This window comes from Brienomyrus brachyistius, unplaced genomic scaffold (assembly GCF_023856365.1).
Source record: "Brienomyrus brachyistius isolate T26 unplaced genomic scaffold, BBRACH_0.4 scaffold44, whole genome shotgun sequence".
Taxonomy (NCBI): Eukaryota; Metazoa; Chordata; class Actinopteri; order Osteoglossiformes; family Mormyridae; genus Brienomyrus; species Brienomyrus brachyistius.
The window spans coordinates 763,669-777,390 of record NW_026042319.1 but is presented as its reverse complement, the minus strand read 5'-3'; the positions used below and the strand labels follow the sequence as shown (position 1 = coordinate 777,390).

The 13,722-nt window shown below is 43.5% G+C and overlaps 1 protein-coding gene across 4 annotated transcripts in view; it reads left to right on the top strand.

Annotated features, from left to right (window-relative positions):
• Window positions 1-13,722, top strand: part of LOC125722941 (interleukin-1 receptor accessory protein-like 1) — a 242,827-nt gene that overhangs the window by 7,399 nt on the left and 221,706 nt on the right. For all 4 annotated transcript variants that reach the window (XM_048999237.1, XM_048999239.1, XM_048999238.1 and 1 more), the window contains exon 2: window positions 12,681-12,782. In XM_048999237.1, the coding sequence (XP_048855194.1) occupies window positions 12,701-12,782 (82 nt within the window). In that variant the 5' untranslated portion in view covers window positions 12,681-12,700. The remainder of the gene's footprint in view (window positions 1-12,680; window positions 12,783-13,722) is intronic.

Below are 13,722 nucleotides of genomic sequence, written 5' to 3'. Positions count from 1 at the left end.
CTCCAGTCACAAAGAAGCAATCAGCTGCCTCTTAGTTTCTGTAAGGAAACGGGGTTGCAGGCAGATCTGTGTGTCTTCAGCATAATTGAATTCCATTTCTGGGATGTCACGATTGCACGGTGTCAGGGATTGTACCAGTTAGACCTCCGTGTTTCCATTCCTGGCCGCTCTGTCGATGTCGGAACAAACAGATGCAAAAACAAGAGAGGAGCAACTCTGATTTTCCAGCTGCCCGCTTAAACCGGACGAAAAAACATACGGTCGACTCCCAGCTGGAGCCAGGAGGGTAAAATACTAGTCAGTTGTTGCACACAGAGAAATAAAGATTGAGGCAATGAAATTGCGGCTCTATGCCCTGGCTGAAATTCCATTCAAAGGTGTAATCAGATGTATTATTTTTATACGTTTTTGGCTCAAGGCACACAAAGGCAGGACTGAAGGGATTTCAGTGGTGGTGTGGAGCGACTCTCAGCTGTTCTGTGGAGAAGAGAGCAGGATTGTTGGTTTTCTTCAACGTCTTCCTTTCCTTACTGTAACAGTCTGTTATGAAACTGGAGGTCACATGACCAAGGTTCCGGCTCGTTTGATGACTGGAGCGAGCTTTGCGAGTGGGGGGGGGGGGTCAAAAAAAAACAGCTAAAAATGGAAAACAAGTTCGGAAACCGATTCACTTTCAGAAAGTCGGTCTCTTCCAGAACCACACATGCCACCTTCATCCTAATTTTCGAGAATCTTCTCCTACCAGTAGTAAAAGTTTGAGGTTTTTTGCTTGTACGGGTTGCAAACGGCCAGGAAATACAAATTTTATTTTTATTTTTATGCCTGTGTAGCTGCCATTTGTTTGCTGTGTGAGATCGACAGGCATCCAGTGACTCACCTTTTGAGCTGTGTGTCCGCATTTCCACCCCTGTCATGGGGATAAGCGGTTAAGAGGACCCTATTGTACTTTTCCAAGCCTTCTGCTTTTCCTTAGTGTGTGATATATGAGTGTGTGCATGTAAACAGACTGCAAAGTCTTAAGGGCCAAAGTACAGGCCAAAGGGAGTAACTCTCACCGCAGAAACCATTGTTCTCTAATCTGCCTGAAACGCCTCGTTAAAATTCTAGCCTTTACTTCCGTGACGTGGTGAAGTCATCTCATAACTCGGTCTTTATTGGCCAGCTACCGGCAGGCTTGGCATGCCCTCCCTCAACCAGCAGCCTGGGCAGAAACCTTTTCCAACAGGGGCGGAATGTGCAGGGCATGTTGGTCAATCAAAGCACACTGGGCCGGTGGGGGTGAGGCTTAAATCGCTAGCAGAGCGTTTCAGACAGTTATGGACAGAGTGAATATAGATGTACAGTATGAGAAAAACAATGTGTTTGTAGAACATTGAAGCATGTAAATCTATCCTAATAGACCCCAAAAATAAAACTGTGAACAGTAAAAATGAGCATAATATGGCCCCTTTAAGGAAAATAAGTGAACGGTTTTTACTTTGAGGTGTTCTCTGCTCTGTGAACATGTTGACAGCACTTTCACATGTCATTCATAAAAACATTATTAAAATTATTGAGGTGTAATACCCATCACCATTTTTTGCTAACTGTTCATACTGGAGTCTGGAAGCCCAGGCTACTAGGCCAGAGTCATCACTGTATTAATCAAATGCCATTACAATTAGCTTTATTCAGTAGCTGTACCTTTGATGTCTCTCTTCTGTCTTGTTAATTAGGGTGGACGTCTTTTTTAAGAAAGTGGACCGTGGTATTTCCCTGCCCACTATCGCTGTCAGCCACACACTGTGTAAAACAGCACTTTCTGATTAATGATTCTAGTCCCAATTGATGTTCATAATTTAATTTGCAGCTTGTTTATTTTTCTAATATGTATCCTTGGCAACCACAGGAAAGTTATTTGCTTGCGTGTAATTGCGAGCATCACAATAATTCAGACGCCCGCTGCTTTCGGTCAAGGAAGCCGGAGAGGAACTGGCAGAATAAGAGAGAGAGAGAGAGCGAGCGAGAGCGATAGAGAGAGAGTTCTGTTAGCGATGGCAGCGCCAGCCTCACCGGATGGCACACTTTGTCATGCTGGAACAAAGTGAAATGTCACGTCACTTAAAGATCAGGCAGGAAACCAAATATCCACAAAGCACCTACACCTAGGAGCCTTTGGTTGGCCGATCGTTAAACATGAAAAATACAAACTGCGAAATCAGACATGGTCTATAGCAGCCTCATTTTTGAATCTTCCAGCTTTTTCCAGGGTTATGTTGAATGGATATTTATTCTCACTACAGTGAAAATGAAATGAAAGAGCCTGTCATCAAGCAGAGCATTCCACATCTAGAATAGAGTGCTTTGACCTTATTCTTCTGAGCTTTGGTCCAGCTTACCTTGTATTTCTCCCTACCTATGACGTCTTTTCTTCTGAGTGGTGGCCGAATGGTGTTCACCGACAGTAACTAGCAAGGGCGCACGTTTAAGATGACGATGAACATTCAATCAGTATAACCAGGACACAGTCTCAACAGCTCTGGAGGAGTGTATTACTGACGGGTCACGTAACCTCCGTGATAAAGTCTTCGCAGATTGTAAAGCTCCCTTTTAACAGGATGGGGAATAATTTTTAAATTAAATATAATTAGTGAAATGGGTTTTTGGGATTGGGAAGTATGCAAACAAGGCCAGCCAAACTGAGTACTGGAGACTCTGAGCCAGACCTAATTACACAAATTAAGAGGTTAAGGTGCTGCTGCAGAACTTGTCGGTAAGAGCACAGAGGGAAGGTTTAAACCATTGCTGAGGCTTGTTTTCTCTCATTCAGGGCCGCAAAGTGCTTAGGGCTTTGGCACATATGCAGCCATCCATGCCGGCGGAGAGCATGGTGAGCAGGGAAACAGAGAGGTGAGGGCGGACTTGACAAACTGCCAGCGGCCCGGCGCTGCAATCCACAGACCTGCTCACTGCCATCCTTTCCTTTAGCAGGAAAAGGAAACATCGGCCTTTGGTTAGAGCAGTTTCATTGGGGGTGTTTGCCAGTGCACTTTCAGTTCATTAAAGTGCAAAAAAACAAAACGAGCGAGTTAACTTGCTAATTAGTCGGTGAGGGGGGGGGGGGGGGTGAGGCATGATACGGGTGGGGGGTATGATTTTTTTTTTCCAGTTTTTTTTTTCTTCATATATAGCAGCTTGAGGCGATCCATCGAGTTCCACTTCAAAGCCGACTTTGCTACATAACTTCAGAGAGGCATGTCGCTTGAAGAAGCACGAGGGATGCAGTTTCTGCTACAGCCGCAGTGCCCTTTACCGCGCGTTGTCGTCCTGACAACAGTCCAGTTTGCTGTAGTCCCCATAGGGGTTTTGCGATTGATGGTACAGTCATAAATATTCATACTGCTCATGATAACAGGTATAGGCGATTTGCAGAGGGAACTCTGTAGCTAATAAGATCTGGCTTTGGCTCGGGTGATGGATGCTGGGATAATGGACCAGCACACGGACGGGATGCGATATTAATCATAGGAATTAATCTCCCCTCTGTCTCCATCATTGTCACTCCAGGTGCGTGAGTCAATGAGTGACTTAAGAGACGATAATGTGACATAATGTGCATTTATTGTCATGGCGACTTTAAATTCCTTGTTGTCACTGATGATGGTGCTATTGGTATCATTACACACAGAGTAAATCACAGCAGTATTGTCTGCGTGTGTAGACTTCAGGAAAAAAAAACAAAGCATTTGTAGCTGATTTAGTGAAGGTAAAATGTCCATCTAAAGAGAATTTTTTCTCTCCCTCCTTCCATTTTTTTTTTACTAAGCCTGTGATTTATCATTTTTGACTAAGTGTATTTCGCTCCTTTGCAGAGTTTTTAGAAATCTTTAGTCTCCTGAACTGTATTGTTTAAAATATTTGCCTGTTACATAAACCCCAGTTAGTTTTGTCCACACTATATGGACAAAATTATTGGGACACCTGGCCATTACACCTACAGGACCTTTTGACGTCCCATTCTAAATCTATAGGCGTCAGAATGGAGTTGGTCCCCCTTTGCAGCTATAACAGCTGCCACTCTTCTGGGGAGGCTTTCCACAAGATTTTGAAGCATGTCTGCAAATTTTTGCCCATTCATCCGGAAGATCGTTTGCGAGGTTGGACATGAAGTCAGCTTCGTCCCAAAGGCATTTGATGGTGTTGAGGTCAGGGCTCCGTGTGGGCCAGACACATTCTTCCACACCAGACGTACCCAAACGCGCCTTTATGGACCTTGCTTTGTGCACTAAGGCACAGTCATGCTGGAACAGAAAAGGGCCTTCCTTAAACTGTTCCCACACAGTTTGAAGCATAAAATTGTACAAAATGTCTTGGCCTGCTGAAGCATTAAGAGTTCCCTTCACTGGAACTGAAGGGCCAAGCTCATCCCCACACCATTATCCCTCCTGCACCAAACTTTACAGTTGGCACAATGCAGTCAGGCAGAAGCACAATTCGTCACTCCACAGAATATCTCCACTGCTGCAAAGTCCAGTGGCGGCGTGCTTTCCACCGCTCCATCTGAAGCTTGGTATTGCCTTTGGTGACATGAGGCTTGCATGTAGCTACTCAGCCACGGAAGCCCATTCCATGAAGCTCCTGGTGCACAGCTTGTATGCTGGGGTTAATGGGGGAGGAAGTCTACAACTCTGCAGCTATTGAGTCAACCGAACACTGGCAACCTTTACGTACTATGTGTCTCTGATACCTCATGTGGTCTCTTACTTTGTGGCTGAGTTTGTTCCTAAGTGCTTCCACTTTGTAATAATACCACTTGCAGTTGAAAATGGAATATCTAGCAGGGTAGAAATTTCACAAACTGACTTATTGCAGTGCCACGCTTGAATTCACTGAGCTCTTCAGAACGACCCATATTTTCACGAATATTTGCAAACCTGACCGCATGGCTGGGTGCTTGATTTTATACACCTGTGGCAATAGGACTGAAAGAAAATTCAGTGATTAAGAGGTGTGTCCCAATACCTTTGTCCAAATGGTGTGTGTTTTACAGTTAATTATGTCGACTTTAATTAAATTTCATTAAAAGTCAGTGAACCATAGTGGACGTTTTTTACATATAATCCACAGGTTGCCTTAATTTCCTTGATTAATGGTGACGTTTAAAACTGACTGAGAATCCTGTGAAAAGGATTAGGCTGATCAAAGCTGTCTTCTCCCTATAACTCTGGTTGTAGGTTTCATTTACAGTACATATTTTTCCTTAAAACACCGACAGAGGCATTAATGGCATTTAGAACGAGTTTTTAAACAGAGTTCAGTTCTGTAAGCTGTGTTGTGAAGGATCTGAAAAGCAGTCGGCTATAGTTGATTAAGCGATTAGACAGCGGCCGCCCATGTCTGTTTTGACTATGATTTATATTCTACCATTTTTAAACTAAAACCAGTGCGATATGGCCTTCACTCTGGAATGGCCGAGAGGTCGGCAGACCCTACATGATCTGTCCAATCAGCAAGCTTTCTTGGTGTTTTTTTCCCCCCATAGTTCTCCTCAGCCAATCATTGAGGGAAGGTGCGAAATAATCAGTCTGGGCTGAACTGGGCCAGACTACCTGTTTTACTCTATTTTGTGCCGAATGTACAGAAAGGGAAGGGGTTGGCTGACGAAACCTTTTCTCCCCAAAAACTTTTAGAATTTTCAAGGTTTTTTGGACATTTCTCTGCTATGTGTGTCTATGAGCAAATTCTATAATCTCTCCCCAGTTTTTATATATATATATATATATATATATATATATATATATATATATATATATATATATATATAAATGGGACCTTTATGGCCTAAAGGTAATAATTGCTTTATCATTGACATGTGGATTTAATATAATATAATTTAATATAATTAATATATTAAAATATATTATTTCCTGCTGGTTTCTTTTAAGATAAATGATTAGTAAGAATACAGCCACTCAGCTTAGGGAAGATGTTAGTGTGTTTCTTGAAGGATGTAGTACAGTCCTATCAGGCAGCTTGGCCAATTAGGTTTTGTAAATCAATATAATGTGTTGGAGGCTGATAATGACAGGAATGTTCACAGTAATCAGCAGCAACAGAGAGATTTGTGTTTAATTTGATCCTCTCATTTTAAATACATTTTTTCCCTCTTTTTTACCTCATCACTATCAATAAATGGCTTGTTTTGTTTTGCTATCCCGTTCTTTCTGAAAGGAATTAATTTTACAGTGAGAAATCGGATGACTTTAAAGAGGAACTTTTGTTCTTAAAAAAAAAAATGCACAGTACTGACTATAGACAGGAGAGTGGACTGGTCAGTCTGCTGGATCCCACTGGTGCCTGTTCCTCTGGATGTGCCACATGGCAGCAGTGGAATTACGCGGGTCTTGGGAGGGATTGACCCGGATTGGCCACACTTAAGCAGGTCTGACCAGGACGTCTGTGCCACTCCGAAGTAATGGGTGGATCCCCAAAATCTTCACCATGACCTGCCCCGTCAAGACCAGGGGTAAATGTATCCAGTTTCCAACACCCTGTGCCCTGGGGTAGGGAGGGGAGAATATTTCCCCACTTAAGGATTATGGGCAGTGTGATTTATTGAGGAAAATGAAAACTTATTGTTAGATAGGCAAGATACTTACTTGCGTTTTTTTTATCTTATATGGGAATTTAAGTCTTCATCCTTCAGAAGTCTTTAAATAAATAAAAGGTTAACACTTTAGATGTAGTGGATGATTAGTGTCTTGGGGGTTTTTCTACGATCTCCCTTAATAATTAATTCATAATTGAATAGCTTTTGATTTTTTGGCAATATTCACACAGTGCTGTTTTATTTAAGACGAATATGCACACGCTACATTAAAATGGAGTATTTCTCCTGCAGTAAACTCACACCAAGGAGTGATACTTATTCATTGTCAGGGTGACATAGAGCGACATTTCCTGCAATTAATGTGCTGGGGAAGACCGGAGTGCGTCTCATAAACCGCAGTGAAAATTTTGCTGTAGGAGACGCAGTGATTGGAGAAATCCATCCATGAAGGGGTGTCACAGAGCCTCGCAGCTTAAAGGTTTGCATTCCACAGCTGGAGTAAACACACCAGTTCACTCAGTGTATGTTATTGGTGTCGGGGAACACGGCAGCATGGCTGTTTGTACAGATGATGACCTTCATGGTTGTGACCTTGAAGATGTCAACCTTCAGAGAGACGGTCGAGGTCTGAATCATTCTTCCGAGTTAAGACAGGAAGTCTGATTATGCCCTGAGCTCTAAAGACATCCCCTGTGGTTTACAGGCACCAGTTAGGTTCTGGTCCAACTCAGACAGACATTCCTTTTGTGAACCTGAACGTAGGAGAGGATTCTTCACTAATTAGTGAGTCTCAGCGATTGGTCTTGACTGGTCACACATGGCCTCTGGTGCGTTGAAGTCCTGCGGCTAGAGTTTGGCCAAGCATTGCATTCCTGTCCCACCCCCGCTGTGGCACCTCGCCTCACCTCGCCTCGCCGCACCGTGCCGTGCATGTTGCTGTAATGCAGCGGGCCCGTCTTGGCGGGTTTGCTCGTCCACGCCTGCGGGATCTGTCGGCCGCTGTGTTACTTTCTGCTGGGGTTTGATCGTTTCACGCAGTGGCGAGTGCAGCTCGCCAAGGAAGCTGGGAAATAAGGTGTAAAATCCATACAGGTGTCTCGCGTTCATGAGGAAAGGGCCTCTTGTCCCTTGAAATTCCGGCCGTTGTTGGACCTGCAGTGTTTCAACACCTCCATGATCATGTGTGGGCTGCTGAAGGGTGCAGACCTGCTTCGAAGGCCTGCAGCAAAGTCCAAGTGGAATCTATTTTGGATCCACACAGCGTCCTATGTTCTTCCAGAAACCTTCCCAGAATCCTTTGTGCACATCATAGTGGACAAACTAGTCTGTGTGTGTGGCTGCGATGCCCCACAGAGCTCAGTGCTGTTATGGTACGTTCATGATATGTAGCAGTGGATTCGGAAACTGTTGACACCCGTGTCAGACCAGTTAACCCAGTTAAGAACTGAGCTGGTTTGCCTTTTATGAATTTCACTATATATAAGGAAGCTTCAGTTTATGAGAATTTTTTTTTTACCTTGCTGTTAAACTAGGTCAACTATAGGTTTATAATGATACCAACTGTTTGAGGGCCATTAAATTGTAACAGAGCTGAGCTATTTTTCAGTGCATTGTTTTATGACTGACCATTGCAGACAGGTGTGCATTCAGTATTGCACACTGCGTATCCTGCAGAAGTCGCTGTAATTTAATCAGAAGCTTACCGAGCAAGAATGAATTTGTAATTAATTTTGGCCGACCTTGAGAGTTTAACCTACGTAGAACTCTCTGGCATTTTACGCGTGACAGTGGCTTTAAACCTTTGCTCTGTGGCCCTTGAGGGTCTGCAGAGTAGTTGCAGGGGTTCCGCAGGGATGTAAATGCTGGAGTCAGGTCTCTGTGCATTAGTAGAAACAGGTTCTCAGCTGTGATCTGTTTTCATTGGACGGTTCCTGTTTTAGAACCTCACAGGCTACAGCACTTTCTTCAGTGAGAGAGACCTTCAGGAGCTCTGCGGGAGCTTCCGCACTGCACCACTAGGGGCAGGCTTGTTTAAAATTGTAAATGGGTCGATCAGCTGATTTGTCATCAGTAGTTTTAGTATATTGTGGGTATTTCATGTGCTCCTTTAAACTGCCATTTTACAAATCATAAAATATCTAAGAACGGCTATGTGAAGAGTGGTTTTAGCAATTTTCTCAATTTCTCACTGACCTTCCTACAGATTGTTCTCTACCTGCGTGCCACATCTGCACCTTTAGAGTGTTCCGAAGACTTAATTTATGACCTAAGCTCATGCTCATCGTTGTGCAACATGAATAACAGTATCATACTTTTTTTCCAGTGCAGGAAGAGGCTTTTTGTACAGGTGTAGCTGCCCCCCCCCACATACACACACAAAAATGGTCACCAAGGGGTTGCTGCAGTATAAGTAGCCGTAATGAAACGGATCAAGGAGCAGACCCCAGATTCACGAGGCAGGGAAGGCATGCATTAGGTGTCGGCACTCCGGAGCATTCTTCACAAGCGGGAATTTTAATAACCAGCAGAGGCAGCAGGAATATCAATTTAGTGGTGGCTGTGCTGGCTCGTGGCCAGCATGGAGGTGGGAGCGGAGGGGGGGGGGGGGTCTGGGCTTTTAGGTGCACCTCTTCCTCGGAGTCCTCTCTGACATGCACATTGCCCCCACAGGTTGAATTTCAGTACAGGTGAGAAGGGGGAATGGCGCTCACGGCGGGGGTGAGAAAAATAAATGAAAAAAAATAGGGAATGAGCTGCTGGCGACGACAGTGACGGAAATGATTAATCGAGGAGGGCCTGGTTTTTTTGGAGATGCCGAGAGGTGATGTCGCCCTCTGGTAGTTTTACAGTTATAGTCAATCAGAGAACCGCTTGTTTGCAGCTGTCACGGACCACTGAAGCACAGAGACTGTGCGTCGCCCGCCTGCACCTGCTCCGAGTGCCATTAAGCAAATTAGTCCGGCTCTTTCCTGTTGCTCGCGCCGCTCCTCCTTTGTCGGGGAGCCTCTTGCCGCACGTGTGTGAGCTCAGCCGCCTCTCCTGGAATTACTGCTCGCCAGATGCCGATATACGAAACGAACTGCCCTGGGGTTCAAATCCTCGTGACGTTAGCTAGTGGTTTTCAGTGCTGCAAAAAAAAAAAAAACAATTATATCTGGAAAGTAAGAATAGCTTTTAATTAAAAAAATCCAAAAACCACAGGTGCTATTTCATAGCCCGAATGCCAGTTCACAGCTGTTTATGCTGCTCTGTATTCCAGAACAGTCCATGACCTGAACCTGCAACCTTCTGCTCATTCCAGGTCTGTCATCTGATTGTTTGTCAATACAAATAATACCGAGAATTGTAAAATTATGCAAATGTATGCACGCGTGCACTTAAACTGGTTCTTCACTTGCCGAATCTGTTCACCCATCCGCCCGTACGTTTATAATTATCTGTATGACCCTCGTTTCCCTGGAAACAACAGTCAAGATTTGCATTGTTAAAGCAGCCACATTCTTTCAAAGTCCAATCTAGTTTTAAAATAGTATTATCTCCTGATAGAAGTTATACTCCACCTCTTCTATACGTTTTCGTGTTTTATTTATAAATATAACAGTGATGAATAGATGGCATCATTCCTTTATTAATTAGTCATTTTAACACACTGGGAACACAGTGCATTCATTAAAGCAAAAGATAATCCTCCTAGAGCATGATAAAGACTTTCTTTATTTTTCTATAGAATGGTGTGTAACCTCTCATTGTAATCTGGTGAAATGCACATCTGACCTCGTTTATTCACGGACCGCATGAGACCGAGAGAGAGATTTTCTTTCCGGCTTTGTTGTATAGGTGTTTGTGCTAATTAAACTAAGACCACCCCCTCTCCCCCAACCACCCGAGAGATTTGGACAGCCGAACGGGAAGAAAGGCGATGGTGCAAAGGGTGAGGGACCACACACAGCTTCTTTGTTCTTTTGATGCTCCTTTCCAAGTGGCACCTCTCCCTGCCTATGGGATCTCTACTTCGAGGATGTGCAGTGCCTCCTACTGGCCAACGCACAGCCAGCACGGCGTAGTCAAACACGGGCTGCTTCCTTACTTCCCACCCTCTCACCCTGTTGGCAGTGAGATGGCTGACATCTATTTCTGGACGAAGCTTTTCGAACAGTCCCGCGAGGAGCTTTACCAAACACACCGTGAGTTTCGTTCAATCAGAAATGCAACAGGATTTCATTAGATTAATCTTTTCGAGCTTGAAGCAAAATGGCTGCCCCGTGCAAATAAGCACATTGTGAAGTCGGCCCGGAGAATGATGCATTCTCCTACACGGGGCACCACCTTCCCTGCCTGTGTGGGCGTCCGATAATAAGCCTGCCGAACAAGAACCGGAGCTTGTGGCTCAAAATTTCGAACAAATTCACGAGCTTATCGGTGACTTGTTTCGAAGGCCTTGTGTAGATCAGTGAATCCACAATCCTTGACTTAGCCCTGCCAAATGTTTTTGGCAGTAGACTGGCATTCCTAGAAGAAAGTCTGGAAAAGCAGAAATGGTGATTTCATTGCTGGCTCACAAGTGAATTGTAAGTACACAAATCATGCACCACGACTTAATTGAGAATGCTAATCTTACCTACACATGACTTAACACAGCTCTTCTGCCTCAACGTAGCATTCCACTCTGTGCCAAGGTCTTAGCCTCGCCTTTTCCTTGTTTACAGTATCTGTTCAATGCATGTGCTGTGTTTCCTGTTCTTTCTGCAATGCAGATTTGTCTAAATGAGCCGTGGCATTTGCATATTGGTTGTTTTGCTTCCATTGGTTTCCCATTGGGGCTCGGAGCTCAGGGACCATTGACCTACGTTCCCCTGGCAACAATCAGAATGTTTGTGCTCGAGTCAAAAGGGCAAGGATGAATCGAGACATTTGTATTAATAACACCTTGTACAAACGTGGAATTATGGCATTAATTTGGTTATACGATGGAGAGCGTCTCCCAAGCTAATTAGTTTTTCAACTGTAGAACTTCATGTTGTAGCTGAGGGGTAGATGCCTTCATCAGACTGCACAGAACGTACTCTGGCACCAGTTTGATGATTGAAGTTGGGAGGTTTATTATCCTCTGAGAGACATAGTCCCATTAATAGATGTTCTGGCGTTTTGTACCACATTCAAACACGTTACATTTTTATAGCGCCACTCTTTGTAACGCGTGTGTTTATCTCGAGGTGTGTGTGAGGTTTTACAGAACCCGTTTAATTTAATAGTCCTCGACTTGTGCATGATGCAAGGGGTCTGTCAGGATAATTATTAATATCTCAATATAGTCACTCGTGTTTTAATTAAAGCATAAGCACTGTGCGCCCAGAAAGGAAATTAATATGAAGAGAATTAACTGTTGTAATCATTTTATTTGATCTGCTTTGCAGACATAATGGTTGCGATATTTGCGTGCGCTTCATGCGGAAATGAAATCAAACCCATATCTTGGATTTTTGTTTTTAATGAACACGATGATAAAAAATAGAATCGAGTTTCATCTAAAGGTAATTTTAGCACCTGGTGAAATGCGGTCAGATATAATAATGTGTCTTAATTGGAATCACATATGAATTTGTTAAATGTCATTAAAAGTAAGTTTATAATTCACCTGAGACCCCTGAGTCCATATCATTCTTTTGCCATAAGCTTTTGCCATGTACTTTGCTAAAAATACTGTAAATGTAGCTAAATTTGTGCTTCTAAGATATGAAAATGTAGGACTTTTCACATACAGTCCAATGGTAAAAAAATGATGTGTTTTGATTGTATTCTATGTGAATATCCTATGCACTCTGAATGACCTCTGAATGTGTTTTGAAGATGTGCTGTTTAAATAAACTTGCCTTGCCCTTTGCCACGTCCTAAATAACTTCGAAACATAAACTTAGTTTGGTTTATACTGATCAACTGCCTGTGATTACACTATTAGTAGGGGATCTTCACTGACCCTGCAGCAAAGATGAATTAGCAGCTGACTCCCCTCAGGAATACAGTACAGTATCTATTCCCAAGGCAGTTATATGAATGAAATGCTATGCTAATCCCTCTTCTCCCTCACCAACAGGACGCTAGGCTGGGCGAAAGATGAAAGCGCCGATCCCGCTCCTCTTCCTAATCTATGCTGCGGTTGCCAGGGGCTTGAAGGTGGTTTCCAAGAGGGGCTCAGGTAAGTCTGCTTCAAATTCCGCTTCTGGCTTCTTTGGCTTGTTTGGTAACCAGAACATATATGAACGGCTCAAAGCGAAAAAGGCTAAATTTTCATCTGTATGAAATTACATCTAGGGGCACAAAAGGGCACCTGATGTTCTCAACGTCTGTCAAGCACTATCGGGTTCAGACGTATTTGAAATCGGTCTTTTATTTGAGATTCATGGTGTGGAGCTTTTGGATGGCAAGGTGCCACTGGCCATGACGGTGAGATCGTGATGCACGTGGCAGTGACATGGAAAATGGCAGCAGAGCTGGTCCCTGCATGATGATGTCTGCGGGAGAGGCAGAAGCTACCGGCTGGTGCATGGAAGTCGCGAAGCTCCTCCACCAGGAGCAATGGTAGAAGCTGAGTGGGCGGATTCTGTCCACGTGAGAGCTGATATCTTTTCATAAGCTTGGGTGTAGATCTGCGATCCTCCTGACCAACATGGACGCTTCAGCAACATTACAAACACATTTATATTACCTTTAGTACCATATCAATAACAATGGTTTCAAATTTCTTGTCATCTTCATGCCAGATGCTACAACATTTGTTATCTGATATTAAAATTCATGTTTATTTTTCTTTTCTTGCATGGTAATTTTGGAAATAAGCCTAAAATACTGAAAAGATTTTTAATAAAATAGGGTATCGTAATGACCTACTTAAAACACGATTTTAGTGATTACTATTTTCCTCTTGCTGTCATTACCAGTCAGATGTCTCTCTCCTTTTCCTCCCCCTTATCTGTAAGAGTATCTGGCTTAATTAGGAGGAGATGTGATGTACACAACCCAGCGTGTTTATGTGCTGTTCATTGCAGGAGGCAATCTGTGGCATTATTTATTATTTAGAGAACAAGATGGCCTTGGCGTTTGTCAAGTAAAGCTTTGTCCAAAGTCGAACAGACAGA